Genomic DNA, 11,984 nt, shown 5'->3' on the forward strand with positions numbered 1-11,984 from the left:
GTACATTCAAGGCCTTTCTGGGGCTGCTGTAGGGTTGTGAGGGTGGTTTAAGCTCCTTGTGCTATTCATGTACATAACCTCCAGGCAGTGGCACTGCAACTGAACTGTCAGAACTCAGCTCAGAGCTAAACCTGACCTCATCCCCAACCACCCCAGCAGTTCTCCAGGCCTCAGGCCAGTGAACAAGGGGAAGGAAGAGCAGGAGCCACCTCTAGTAACAAAACAATTTTATAAAAAACATTGTCAATAAACACTCACTACACTGTATCTGAACTGTTGCCAATGCCACAGTAACTTCTAAACAGTCCTGGAGTCCAGTTCCAGTGTTAACTTCAGTGACACCTCCTGGAAGTCTTGTACCTCGGTATTCCACTGTTCATTATGTGTTAAGGCACAGAAGGAATTGTCAGGTGAGGAAAACATGGCAACAAGAGAAGAGGCAAATGAGGTTTAAACCATATGAGAGGTAGGTAAGAGAGCAGCTCAGACCTGCAGTGAGCCTTCATTTACCTCTGGGGTTTTTCAATAAAAACCTTGTATCAGTGCAGCAAATGCCATAGACAGGAGAGGGGAACTGAGGGAGACCTGGCCAGAATAAAAAGGCAGCACAATCTCAAAAGAGGTCTTTCAAGTGGGAGAATCCAAGCATAGTGTTACATTCAGAAACTTGAGATCCTATGTCAATTCATTTCATAGTGCCAGGCCTCAGAGGAAGCAAGGGACAGGACAGTTCTTTTTTATCACTAGGAAGGATGACAAAAGTGGGCTGAAAATTTCAGAGGGAGCTGAACCTTAGTTAGCAGAGGATCAGACAATAGGGGACATGTAAAAAGGCAGCTGTGAAGGGAGGAAAGAGCCCACATGGGAGCTACAGAAACACAGAACAGACAAGGCTTAGGGAAAGGGGGTTGTTTTTTGGAGGTATTTACAATATTCACTATCATCCCTGTATGACTGCAACAGAAATATGGTTTCCAGGAATCCTGGAAAAGTTAAAAGCACAAAGAAATCAGAGGCTTAAGAAGCCCAAGTTCAGCCTCTCTTCAGTGTGTTCTGCCATGTTTTTCCTCTTGACTTGCCTCCTGTGCAGGTCGTGGGGCCGGGGTGGCTCCCTGTTCATGGCACTGCCAGGGGGCAGTGCTGAGGTAGGTTTGGGGGGAACTCCAGGGCTGCCTCCCACAGAAGAGGTGGGACTGGCACTGTTGACAGAGGAGTAGCCCGAGCTCCCCTCGGGGTTGGGATTCCTTGGGGTGAGATACTCCCCTGGCAGCTCCGTGTCCCTCCGGGGCACCGCAGGCACATCCCAGTCCCCGGCGGGGCCGTCGTCGTCACTGGAGTCCTGCCCACAGTGCTCCGCAGGGTCCAGGTACAGCACAGTCACATCCAGGATCCCACTGGGACTGGTCACTGCAGGGGGGAAGGCAGAAACTTAGTTTGCCCAAATCCAGCACTAAGCAGGCACCCAGCACAGAAAACAGAACAAAGCCAAGCAAGAGTGTCCACCTTCTGTCTGCTCACACATGAAGGGCAGAGCTCAAAGTTCACCCTCTTTTCACACAGTGTCTTCTCCCCCCTCAGACTATTTGGACTTAGATTTAAGGTACTAAGAGCTATTTAGAAAACAAGCAGCCAGGCCCAGAGTCAGCAAAACCAACAGCTTATTAGTGTTTTTAACACAGTGGGCTGTTCATCATGTTTAGTGCACTGCAAACAGCCTCACTTCAAAATGCTGAGCAGCTACAAAACCCCTCATCGTGTTCTGAAGCAGTGCAGAGAAACAGATACCTCTGAGATAGTTTAACAGTTATAACCACCAGGGAAGGGGAAGAGTTTTTCCAATCAGTCTTCAGCTGAAAGTTCAGGCATCTGGTGCCTGAGAAACGGTTTTAAGCAAAGATGAAAATACAGGTTTAAAGCTCCTGGCTGCTTTATGTAAGGAGAATAAACTGCTCACCATCTCCTTCTCTCTCGCCTTCACTTTCCTGATCACCTTCATAACCAGAGCAGGAATCTAAGCTCCAGTCAAGGAAGTTGTCCAGCAGACTTTCTTCCTGGGAGGACAGCTCTGCTGTGGGTGTAGTCACAAAGCTGCCCCTGTCATCCTGAATGCTGTCTTCCCTCCTCCTGTGGCAAAACAATCCACAAGTCACGTGTTAAAAGCCAAGTCTTCTTCTCCAGCTCTTTTAAGAGGCATGTCCAGGTAAGGACAAGAAAATCGACTGTATTTAAGAATGAAACCTCAGGGTACCAGAGAGGAGGAAAGGCTCAGGCTGATCTTCAGAGCCACTGACAGCCATGAGTTACACTCACCGTTTAGCTCTCTTTCCAGAGGGAGAGCTGAGGAAAGTCTGAATTTCCACTACATTCCTATGCAAGGGACTGGGCTCTGGGTCCTCCTGTTTCACACCTAGAGCTGAGCAGAGCTGGCTGTAACTCATCACCTGGAAAAAAAAAAAAAAAAAAAAAAGGCCAGTAAGAATTAGACCGTGAGATTCCCAGAAGGACTAAATAGCCAGCAGGAGGCTATTTATTTTCTAGGAGAAATCTATCCCAGCAAGTTCTTCCCAAAGATACTCAAAGAGCAGTTAGAGTCTCTGCAGATCAAGTTTTAAACTACCACTTTATTTAGATATTCTCCCTCCAAAGGTCTGAAGTAAAAATCCCTTTCCCATTACCTGCAGTTCCCCACCCCCTGCCTTGGGCAGCTCAGCTCTGGGTGTCAGACAGCAGCAGATGCAGACCCAGCTCACCCACCTGTTCTTTGCCTATTTCTTCATAACACTCATCCTCAAATCGCTGTTTCACTGCCATGAGGGACACCTGCCTATAATCCTTTGGGACATCATCATGGAAGCTGGGAAGAAAGATGGAAACCCCAATCACAGATGCTATGAAACAATACTAGGAAAACCTGCCAATTTAGGCACTTTCCCTCTCCCCCTCAGTGCTGTGCTAAGGGAGTTGGTGTTTCTGCAGCTTAGACAGGATATTTGGTTCTAAGCATATGAACATTTAATCCCTTTTCTGTGACCCAGGGCCAGACCAGCTGGGAGAAATAAAACAGCTGGCCCTGAACTGGGCCTCAGTGTCTTGTGGGGGGATCAAGGCAGTTTCCCATAAGCTTTTCCTTCACTGGGAAGGGCTGACTGTGCAGGTGCAGCACATCTGCAAGAGCTGCAATCCAAGTACTCATGCCCTCCCAAAGAGTCCCTAAACCATTACCACTTTTGGTGGAGGCTCAGCACACAGGGCACAAGGTCTTCAAGAGAGAAACCGGTGCACTCAGACAGCTGGCTGGTCCAGGGGTGTGCTGGAGGAGACACATATTCATATGTTGAATTACACATTCATGAAGCTTAGGAGTTCTGTAGTCAGACAGCTTTTTTTTTTATAGGATAAATATAAAGATCTTAACAAGCTTATGTCTGTCCATAGTTCGTTCAAGTTCACAGCTGGCTTTAAGGAGAGGTTTACCTGCCAAACTGAAGTTCCAGCTAAGGACAGAAATCCTCACTCTCATTTAAACACAAAGCTTGCACAGTCTGGTGCTAATGCTCTAGTGCATCACAGCTATTAAGAGGTATAATAGAATCACAGAATGGTTTGGGTTGGGAGGGACCTTAAAGCTCATCTCATCCCACCCCCTGTCATGGGCAGGGACACCTTCCACTAGCCCAGGTTGCTCCAACCCCTGTCCAACCTGGCCTTGGACACTAACCCTGCCCTCTGGCAGTGGGAAGCCATTCCCCCTTGTCCTGTCCCTCCAGGCCCTTGCCCAAAGTCCCTCCAGCTCTCCGGGAGCCCCTTTAGGCACTGGAAGAGGTTCTAATGTCTCTCCCCAGAGCCTTCTCTTCTCTAGGCTGAACAATCCCAGTTCTCTCAGTCCTTCCTCACAGGAGGTGCTCCATCCTTCTAACCAACTTGGTGGCCCAGTACAGCTGAAGAGGTTGAACTCAACTCTTCATTCTGAAGTCTCATATCCCCCTCATTTCCACCCTATTCCCACCTCCCCCAGCAAAGTGACTGGGACATCTTCCCTCAAGGCATACTGACACCCAAACCCAGCCCAAAACCTCCCTAAAAAGAGCAGGCAGAGTGGCACACGGTGCTGCAGCCCCAGTCCAGGTCAGGTTCCTCACCTTGGCTGTGCAGGATCCTGGCCAGCAGCAGAGCTGCAGCTGCCAGCCGGGCCGGGGAGTACACACTGAGGCTCGTGTTCAGCAGGGACAGCTCACAAATGAAGCTGTAAAGGTGAAGAGTTCTTCTCTCCAGCAAGACTATGCTTGACAGAACTTCTTTGTAGTCCAAAATGGTGGGTATCTGGTGCAGAAAGGAGAAGAGAGGTTGGAAATATAGGACCAGCACAAAGTGTTTAGAACAGTTGTTTGCAGGAGATGCTGGTTTTTTAGGGTTTTTTTGTTTTGTTTTTTTTTAACTACTACATTGAAACGTTCTCCAGTGAGAGGATAAATGGCCTCCTAAAACTTAAGTTTTAATCTCTACAGAAAGCAGAGGGTTCTGCATCTACATGCTCTGACACATGCACAGGCTCCACAGCTGACTGGGAACACTCACATAAACCCCCAGCTCCTTAGGTAAGCACTGCCACAGCCTGAGTTGAACAGCAGCCAGGGGGGGAAATATTCCATCCACTTTCCATACTCACCCTTATCTTTCCTTCTAGGGCAGAAATGATCTCTCCCATCATTCTGACCAGCTCTTCATACTTGTAGGAGTTGTCTGTCAGCCACACAGCTTCTCGTATCGTCAGCATCTCTTTGCTGATGAAACTGCAATGTCAAATAATATTGACAGTCAGCCCCAGCAGAAAGGGAATTTGTGCAGCTCTGGCAGATAAGTGCACCCAAGATGACTCCAGTTAAACTGCACAAGGTACTTTCCCAGGCAGACCAGGAAAGAGAGAACTGCAGTTCTTCATTTATTCCACCTGTAAGTCAGAACCATCTACTACAAAGTTCCTGATTTGGAATACTCTTCCTAATATGGAAAGAAATCTTGGCTGTGAGGGTGGTGAGGCACGAGTTGCCCAGAGAAGCTGTGGCTGCCCCATCCCTGGAAGTGTTCCAGGTCAGGTTGGACAGGGTTTGGAGCAGCCTGGGCTAGTGGAAGGTGTCCCTGCCCATGGCAGGGGGTTGGATAAGATGGTTATTAAAGGTCCCTTTCAACCCAAACCAATCTGTGATTCTGTGATTTTAATTCTTCATTTATGAAACCTCTCCTAGGTTAAGATGCAGGATATTGAGGAAATTAGCATAGAAGGATAATTTTGCACCTCACCAGAGTTCACCTGAGTCAAACAATCTAAACTACAGAACACCACTGCTGCAGTTATTACTTTGGCATGGTGCCAATGTCTCATGCCAAATTCCAGCTGCCAATGGAATACATTTAGAGCAATCCACCACTATGGCCTTGTTTTAAAATATGAAAAAAACTGCAAGGAACTGCATTTTGTGCCTCATTTGCAGAGACCGTGTTTGTATGTGAACACAGTTAAGCAGCTGCCAAGGTAGAGGGGAGCCAAGGAGTCTTTCCAGCATTCCCAGCAATGGATGGGTTGGGGGAGCAGTCTGAGCTGCGGGAATGAATTTGGGTGATCCCAGTCCCCACCTCTGGTCACCAGGCAGAACCCTCACCGTGTGCAAATGACCATGCAGGCTATTCCCAAAAGCTGGAGCCGAGCACGAGGCACAGGGCGCAGCTTCAAGTAACGATCCACGCACCCCACTGTCATGTGAAGGCACAGGCTGGAAAAGTCCTTCATGGTGGCCACTTCCACCAGCCAATCCACCAGGATGTACCTAGAATGGGAAGGGAGAGATGTAAGGAAGGACTTGGACAGCAGTGTATGAAGATGCTCATGGCATCACATCCAACAGGGGAATGAGCCAGGCAGTGCCAAGTGTTCCCGAGCTGCCTCCCAAGGTGGGAGCCAGAAGGCCAAGCCCCTTCAGGGTGTGTGTGGATGTGGTGGATTCTTTTGGATTCCAAAAAACCTGCCTGTTCCTTCACCTCCCTGCACACCAACACTCACAGCATGGGGAATAAAGAGGAGGGGTTGGAAGTGTGTGTGCAGTCGCAGGGTCACAATCTCACCAGTTCCAGAGCCATGGTGGGATAACTTGTGTGGCTGGAATGCTGCCATGGATGGCTCTGTACTTGTTAGGAAGGACACACCAGCAGGCTGAAGTGGTGGAGCTGCCCTTCATGGGAGAGAGCAATGGAATGTAACAAGCTCTGCCCAGGGATGGATAAAGAACTAGGTAAGGACTGAGAAGCAGGATAACACAGCTGACTCTACTGTGGGTGTTTACTCAGGAAAAGACAGTCCATAGGGACTTTGGAGAGACAGGACAAGGGGGAATGGCTTCCCACTGCAGAGTTAGGTGGGATATTGGGAAGAAATTCTTCCCTATGAGGGCAGTGAGGCCCTGGCACAGGTTGCTCAGAGAAGTTGTAGAGGGAATGTAGAGATGTAGAGGGAAATAGGGAATGGTTTCTGCTGTGTGGCCTGACTCCTGGATCCAAGTTCTTACCTCATTATTTCATTCATTCCTTTCTGCACAGTGAAGATGCTTTGCTTGCTGACAGGAAGGGAAGCTTGAAAGATTTGAGAAACCATTTCCCTGGAAGACTTTGCTTCTAATCCTAGTTGGTTTCCATTCCCACAAGCTTTGGCTAAAGCTATCTGTAGTAGAGAGAACACAAAAGAAAGTGTGTTTATTTTACCAAATACAAACTCAGGTAGCACAGGATGGTCCTCTAATTTTCCTGTTAAAAACAGAGAGAACAAGACAAACTACTTGAATCAGTAGTTCCTAGTTTGGTTTAAAATGTTGAGCACACACATTATCTGGGGCCAGGCTTTTAAGTCCATCAAAAGATGGATCTTTACTCATTGTACCCCAGGTGTGCAGTCATTTCCCAAAGAGGGGAATGTGCAAAGTAGATACACGTGCACGTATCGACATTATCCAGCAGTGTTGGCCCTGCTTCTAAAAGGAGAAATCTAAACCTACAGTGGCAGCACAGAAAGGACCAATTAAAGACTGTTCTTCTGGGAAAACTCAGTCTTACCTGTGCTTCCCAGCAGCCCTTTGCTGCGTAGTCTCGTAGCTTCCTGAGACTTTGGAGGTATCTGCCAGGATCTGACATCTACAGAGAGGAGTGTAAGCAGATGTAAAAACCCATTGCCTTCACACAACAAACAGAAGAAGAGTAGTACCAATATCCACAGGAAACACACTGCCTGGGGGTACATCTATTATTTCAGCAACCAGTTTTTAAGACAATGCTGTTTTTAAGAACTTTTCTCCAGTTCTTGCCCAAGGTCTCACAGGAAATGAGACCTGGCACTCAGGATTACAAGGTGAGAGCTTTGGCAGATTTATTACTGACAAGGCAGGAGCCTCCCCTTCCTGCTCCCCAGTGAGCCCTGGGATCACTGGCCAGCAGTGCCCAGGTCTTCAGCAGAGTGAGTGTAAAGCAACCTCTGCTGCACCTCAGCTACAACTCCTCACTTCAAACCCCCAGCCAGACACCAAAGCTCATTTCAGAGAGGTCTTAGTGCTCTCCTTGTCCATGAAGTAAGCTCAGGAACAGCAATTTCTTTCTGAGGACATTCCTTGCATATAACAGAGGCCCAGAAGTTAAGTGAAAAGTTGTTGTGACACAAAAAGTTACTACTTACAGCAGCCTTTCTGTTATTTTCCCAAAGGAGGTAGGAGCTGATTAAACAACCCTGCTTGGATGATTCCTCAAGCATTTCAAGGGATTCTTTCTTTTTTCCTTCATCCTAAAAACAGAAGGCATACACTGGTATTTTTTCTGCCCAGACAACTGGATGCCTCAACACTTCAGAAGCTACACATAACAGCAGAATCCATCCCTTGGGAGTGCCCTTCAGCCTATGAGGGATGCTCCCACATCCACTCATTTGCAGACTCAGGCTCTGGGAGCAATTAGTGCTTTTCCTCAGCCAGAAAAAAGCTTTTTGGCTTGTTTGCCACTGAAGGCTTCTTTCTTTTTTTTTTTTTTCTAGGCATTACGACTGGAAGGCTTCCTTTGAGACCTGAACACACTACAAGCCCATGATTAAGCCAAAATTAATTTCACTGTCTGTACAATTCAATAAACTAAGTCAATAATGTTCCTTTAAACAACCAGTAAATTAAACTCACGAGAACAGAAATTCCTGGGCCACTTGAGGAGCATAAGAGCATCTGGCTGACTTATTTTTTTAATCAAGGTAAACAGCACCAGCATCAAACAAACCCAAACATCATACTGGGAACACTGCTCACCTCAAAGAAATTCAAGACCTTAGCCAAGCTGTGGAGAATAGATCCTTTCTGAGCCTGAAGAAAGATAAAGATTGTTAAACAAAGAACCATAGCAATTCTTGCTAGTAATTTCAGACTACAGTTTTGGCTTGTCTTTCAATCACTCCTTCCCCTTGCTTTTCTCCATGTTTTGTTAGATCTGAGACAGCACTGAACCTCTCAGAACAGACAGTACAGGCCTCTGGCACTGGGGATGTATGATGTGTGGTTTGGCCATAAATTCAATAAAATGATTGACCCACAGCCATTGAAGCAACAAGAGCACAGGAGGCTCCTTGGGGGAACAAAAGCACTCTTTCCAAAATAATGAGAAAGTCAAGGGCAGAAACAAACCAAACCTTCTCGAGCTGACACTCTGCCTTGAGACTGTCATAGACCACAGCTTTACAGCAGCTTCCAGTGAAGGACCAGGGAGGACGGATGAACAGCCAGATGAAGGGCACTGCACACACATTCAGGTGCTCTGCCAAGCTGAAGTAGTGAGATGCCTTTATTCCGTTCACTTCTGCACGACCGTGGCCCGTGATAGACACTGAACCAGAGACAAAAACAGAACTCATGTACAGTTGGTTCACAGTGCCTGGCTTGGCAAGGCCAAGACACACAATAGGAAACAGGAAGACTGAACTATTTCTTCCATTTAGTGCCTTAAAAATCATGGAGATGGCAGAAGAAAAATCTTACTACAGTCAGAGTTAAGAAATATATAACCCCAAGGGGAGGGCAGGGGGGTTGCAAATCCCAGCCCTCACAGCAGTGTTAACTCCTGCCAGTGTACAAACAAACCAGCGTGGAAGAGCCTGTCCTGCCAGGACCCTCTGTGAGGAGGCTCCTCCTGGCACTTGTCAGGCTCTTCTGACACATTTTTTATCACACCAGGGAAGCAGCTGAGTTTGATCAGAAGTTTGCAGAGGACAACTCCTAAATCCAAATTCACAGGCTCTGTGCTCAGTTTAGCAGCCAGTGGTAAAGCATTGAAATGTAAAGCTCCCTTCTGCCATGCCACGTTCCCCCAAAGCCCCAGGACAAGCTTCCACACTCACAGCCTTCGTTGTACAGGTATGCCAAGCTCAGCTTCACAGCAGCTTCGAAGTTACCACTTTCAGCAGCCCTGAACGGCAAACAAAGAAGGTGTTTGAGGTTGAAATCATTCCCAACACCAGAATGCACATTTTGGGACTTGCACCCTCAAGGACATGCATCAAACCATCAAGTCCTTGTGCTCCTCTCTCCCAAATTGATGTGCACACAGAGAACACATGCACATGCAAAGTGGCAGTCAGAAGAAAAACAATTGTTGTAGCACTTAAACCTGTTGAAGACATTTCTGACACTACAAAACCAATGGATGCCCTTCAAATCAGATGGATAAAAAGACATTTTCCATCTTTTTAAAGCATATTTATTGTTACCCTTTCAAACTTTGTTACTGAAATTCACCTATTTTTCAATACACTGGTTTACACAAGAAGTGACCAAGCCAACTCAGAAACACAGTTATTCTCTGGAGCCTCTCATTTCACTTGGTCATTCATATGTAAGCACCAGGAAAGATTTCAGTTAATGTACTATGCTCCAATACGAATACTGATGCCCATAAAGAGGAATAACTCTGATACATGCCATGGGTTCTGCTCTGGTTGAAGAGAGAGCAGCGATCAGCTGCAGCTTAGACCTGAAATCAACCATTTTTCATCCCCCAAACCAAGACTTCTCCTCTTTGTACAAGTCACATCCCCCAGTTACACTGAAGACTGATTAGAACTGTGTATCTGTCTTCAAATATCCCCTTCTAGAAGGCCAGACAAATTTGATATTTAAAGTTTACCTTTCAAACATCCTCAGGTTGTTTGGAGAAGGCCACATGTCTTGGAAACTTGCGTGTGCCCAAACACTGGAATGATTATCCACAAGGTATTTAAGGTGTGAGTGTACCTGCACGGAGGGAACACAAAATAATAATTATTAAAATAAAGGGACCAACAGAAAAGCAAGTCTTTGTGATCTAATTTTAGAGAGGTAACTAGCTAATCACCAGTTAATCATAACCATTATCAGGCAGGTAACAAGTTAAGGCAAAAGATGGCAAACCAATTTGTTCAGTCACAGTGATCCAGCAGGACAATTGCCACAGAAAATGAGCACAGAGCACTCAAATACTGCTGTTACTCTTCTTAAGCTTGAGCAGTGAGAGATCAAACTGCCACTAGGAGAGCAAAAGTCTAATCCTTGCAGGTGCTCTTTGGGTTTCTTCAGGCTCACTCTGACATGAAAAGCCTGTTCCATGTGCAGTCCAGGCTCCTGCAGGCAGGGCTGAGCCGTGGTACCTGCCAGAGGGGAAGCAGCAGCAGACTTACAGCTCTGACTGAGAGGATGTCAGCAGCAGGGAGGCCTTTCAGGACATGAAACAGAACATCCTCAGGCAGGTTTAAGAATGTCAGGACTCGAGGTCGTTTTATTATCCTTCGTTTTGAAGGGAAAGAGAAACATCTGGAACATCTACAGTGAACCACTGCAAAAGAAAGACATGGGACACCTCAGTTAGTAATGGAACAGCACAAGGAAAAAAGGCACTGCAGAGTATGCACACAAAAAAAGGTGTTTCTTTGAGCTCCTTTTCACTGCAGCACAGGACACTTCAAACATATTAACCAGAGAAATGTAGCATGTGCCACATAACACGACAAGACTAAGCCTCAGAGCAGTAAGGGGCTCCTTCAGTTTGGTTAACAAAGCCCAGAGGCTCAGAAGGGATGGCTCATGCTCTTCACAGAGAGCCCCTCCATGCCCTGACCGTGTTTAGTGGTGACAATCAGCTTAACCGTCCCTGCTCAGTAGTAACAAGTGGTTTAACTGTCACCACTACAACTTAATTTACCTCCCCCAAACCCCAACTTGTCCTTCTCAACTGACAGCAGCCCTTGGAATGTGACCACAGATAGTAGGAAGTTAAGACCACCAAACCTGCTCAAGCCCATCTCCCAGCAGCCAGGTGCTGCCATGGGTGCTGATGTAAGATCCATTGCCTGCACCTTCTGGAGAATTATTGCAATACAATAACGTTACATATATAACATATATATATATCTTTATATTTATTGCTATTATATATATGTATATCTAGAGAGAGATACATATATATACATAAATATATATATATATATATATAAAACATATTCTCTTCAGCAGTATCACTGCCATGAAAACGAAATGGACTCCTACGCTGGGATGCCAGTTCTGTCTATATGAGCATCCAAATGCCTGGGGAGCAGGGGGTACTTGAGCAACCCAGGGAAAACTCAATTTCTAAAGGCAGGAAGTGGCACAGGTTAATTTCCAAAGCGTCGCCTCATGAAATCAGGGTACTTTGGGCTGGAAGGGAGCTCTAGTCACCCAGTTCAAGCACCCTGCCAAGGCGGGTAGGATCACATCCAGGCGGGTTTGATCATCTCCGAGGACACGGACCCCACAATTTGTGCGGGCAACCGGTGCCACCGCTCAGCCACCCGTGGCGTGAAAACCGCTTTCTCTCAGCTTTGAATGGAGTGTCCTGCACATTAACGTGCACCCTACAAGCTCACAGGCGCCTGCTGCGCTTCCCCACTCCCAGAACACATCCCG

The 11,984-nt window shown here is 46.8% G+C and overlaps 1 protein-coding gene across 1 annotated transcript in view; it reads right to left on the reverse strand.

The window, feature by feature from the left end:
• Positions 1–213: 213 nt before the first annotated feature.
• CCNF (cyclin F) overlaps positions 214–11,984 on the reverse strand; it is a 15,945-nt gene continuing 4,174 nt past the window's right edge. The window contains exons 2-17 of the mRNA XM_018067565.2: positions 10,721–10,875; positions 10,192–10,298; positions 9,407–9,474; positions 8,702–8,895; positions 8,325–8,378; positions 7,712–7,816; positions 7,099–7,176; positions 6,558–6,709; positions 5,658–5,822; positions 4,667–4,790; positions 4,140–4,320; positions 3,223–3,310; positions 2,755–2,854; positions 2,311–2,441; positions 1,955–2,124; positions 214–1,407 (exon numbers count right to left, since the gene is read on the reverse strand). Of these exons, the coding sequence (XP_017923054.1) occupies positions 1,010–1,407; positions 1,955–2,124; positions 2,311–2,441; positions 2,755–2,854; positions 3,223–3,310; positions 4,140–4,320; positions 4,667–4,790; positions 5,658–5,822; positions 6,558–6,709; positions 7,099–7,176; positions 7,712–7,816; positions 8,325–8,378; positions 8,702–8,895; positions 9,407–9,474; positions 10,192–10,298; positions 10,721–10,875 (2,270 nt within the window). The 3' untranslated portion in view covers positions 214–1,009. The remainder of the gene's footprint in view (positions 1,408–1,954; positions 2,125–2,310; positions 2,442–2,754; positions 2,855–3,222; positions 3,311–4,139; positions 4,321–4,666; positions 4,791–5,657; positions 5,823–6,557; positions 6,710–7,098; positions 7,177–7,711; positions 7,817–8,324; positions 8,379–8,701; positions 8,896–9,406; positions 9,475–10,191; positions 10,299–10,720; positions 10,876–11,984) is intronic.

The sequence above is a fragment of the Manacus vitellinus genome, unplaced genomic scaffold (assembly GCF_001715985.3).
Source record: "Manacus vitellinus isolate BGI_N305 unplaced genomic scaffold, ASM171598v3 scaffold_12_pilon, whole genome shotgun sequence".
In the NCBI taxonomy this organism is placed as follows: domain Eukaryota; kingdom Metazoa; phylum Chordata; class Aves; order Passeriformes; family Pipridae; genus Manacus; species Manacus vitellinus.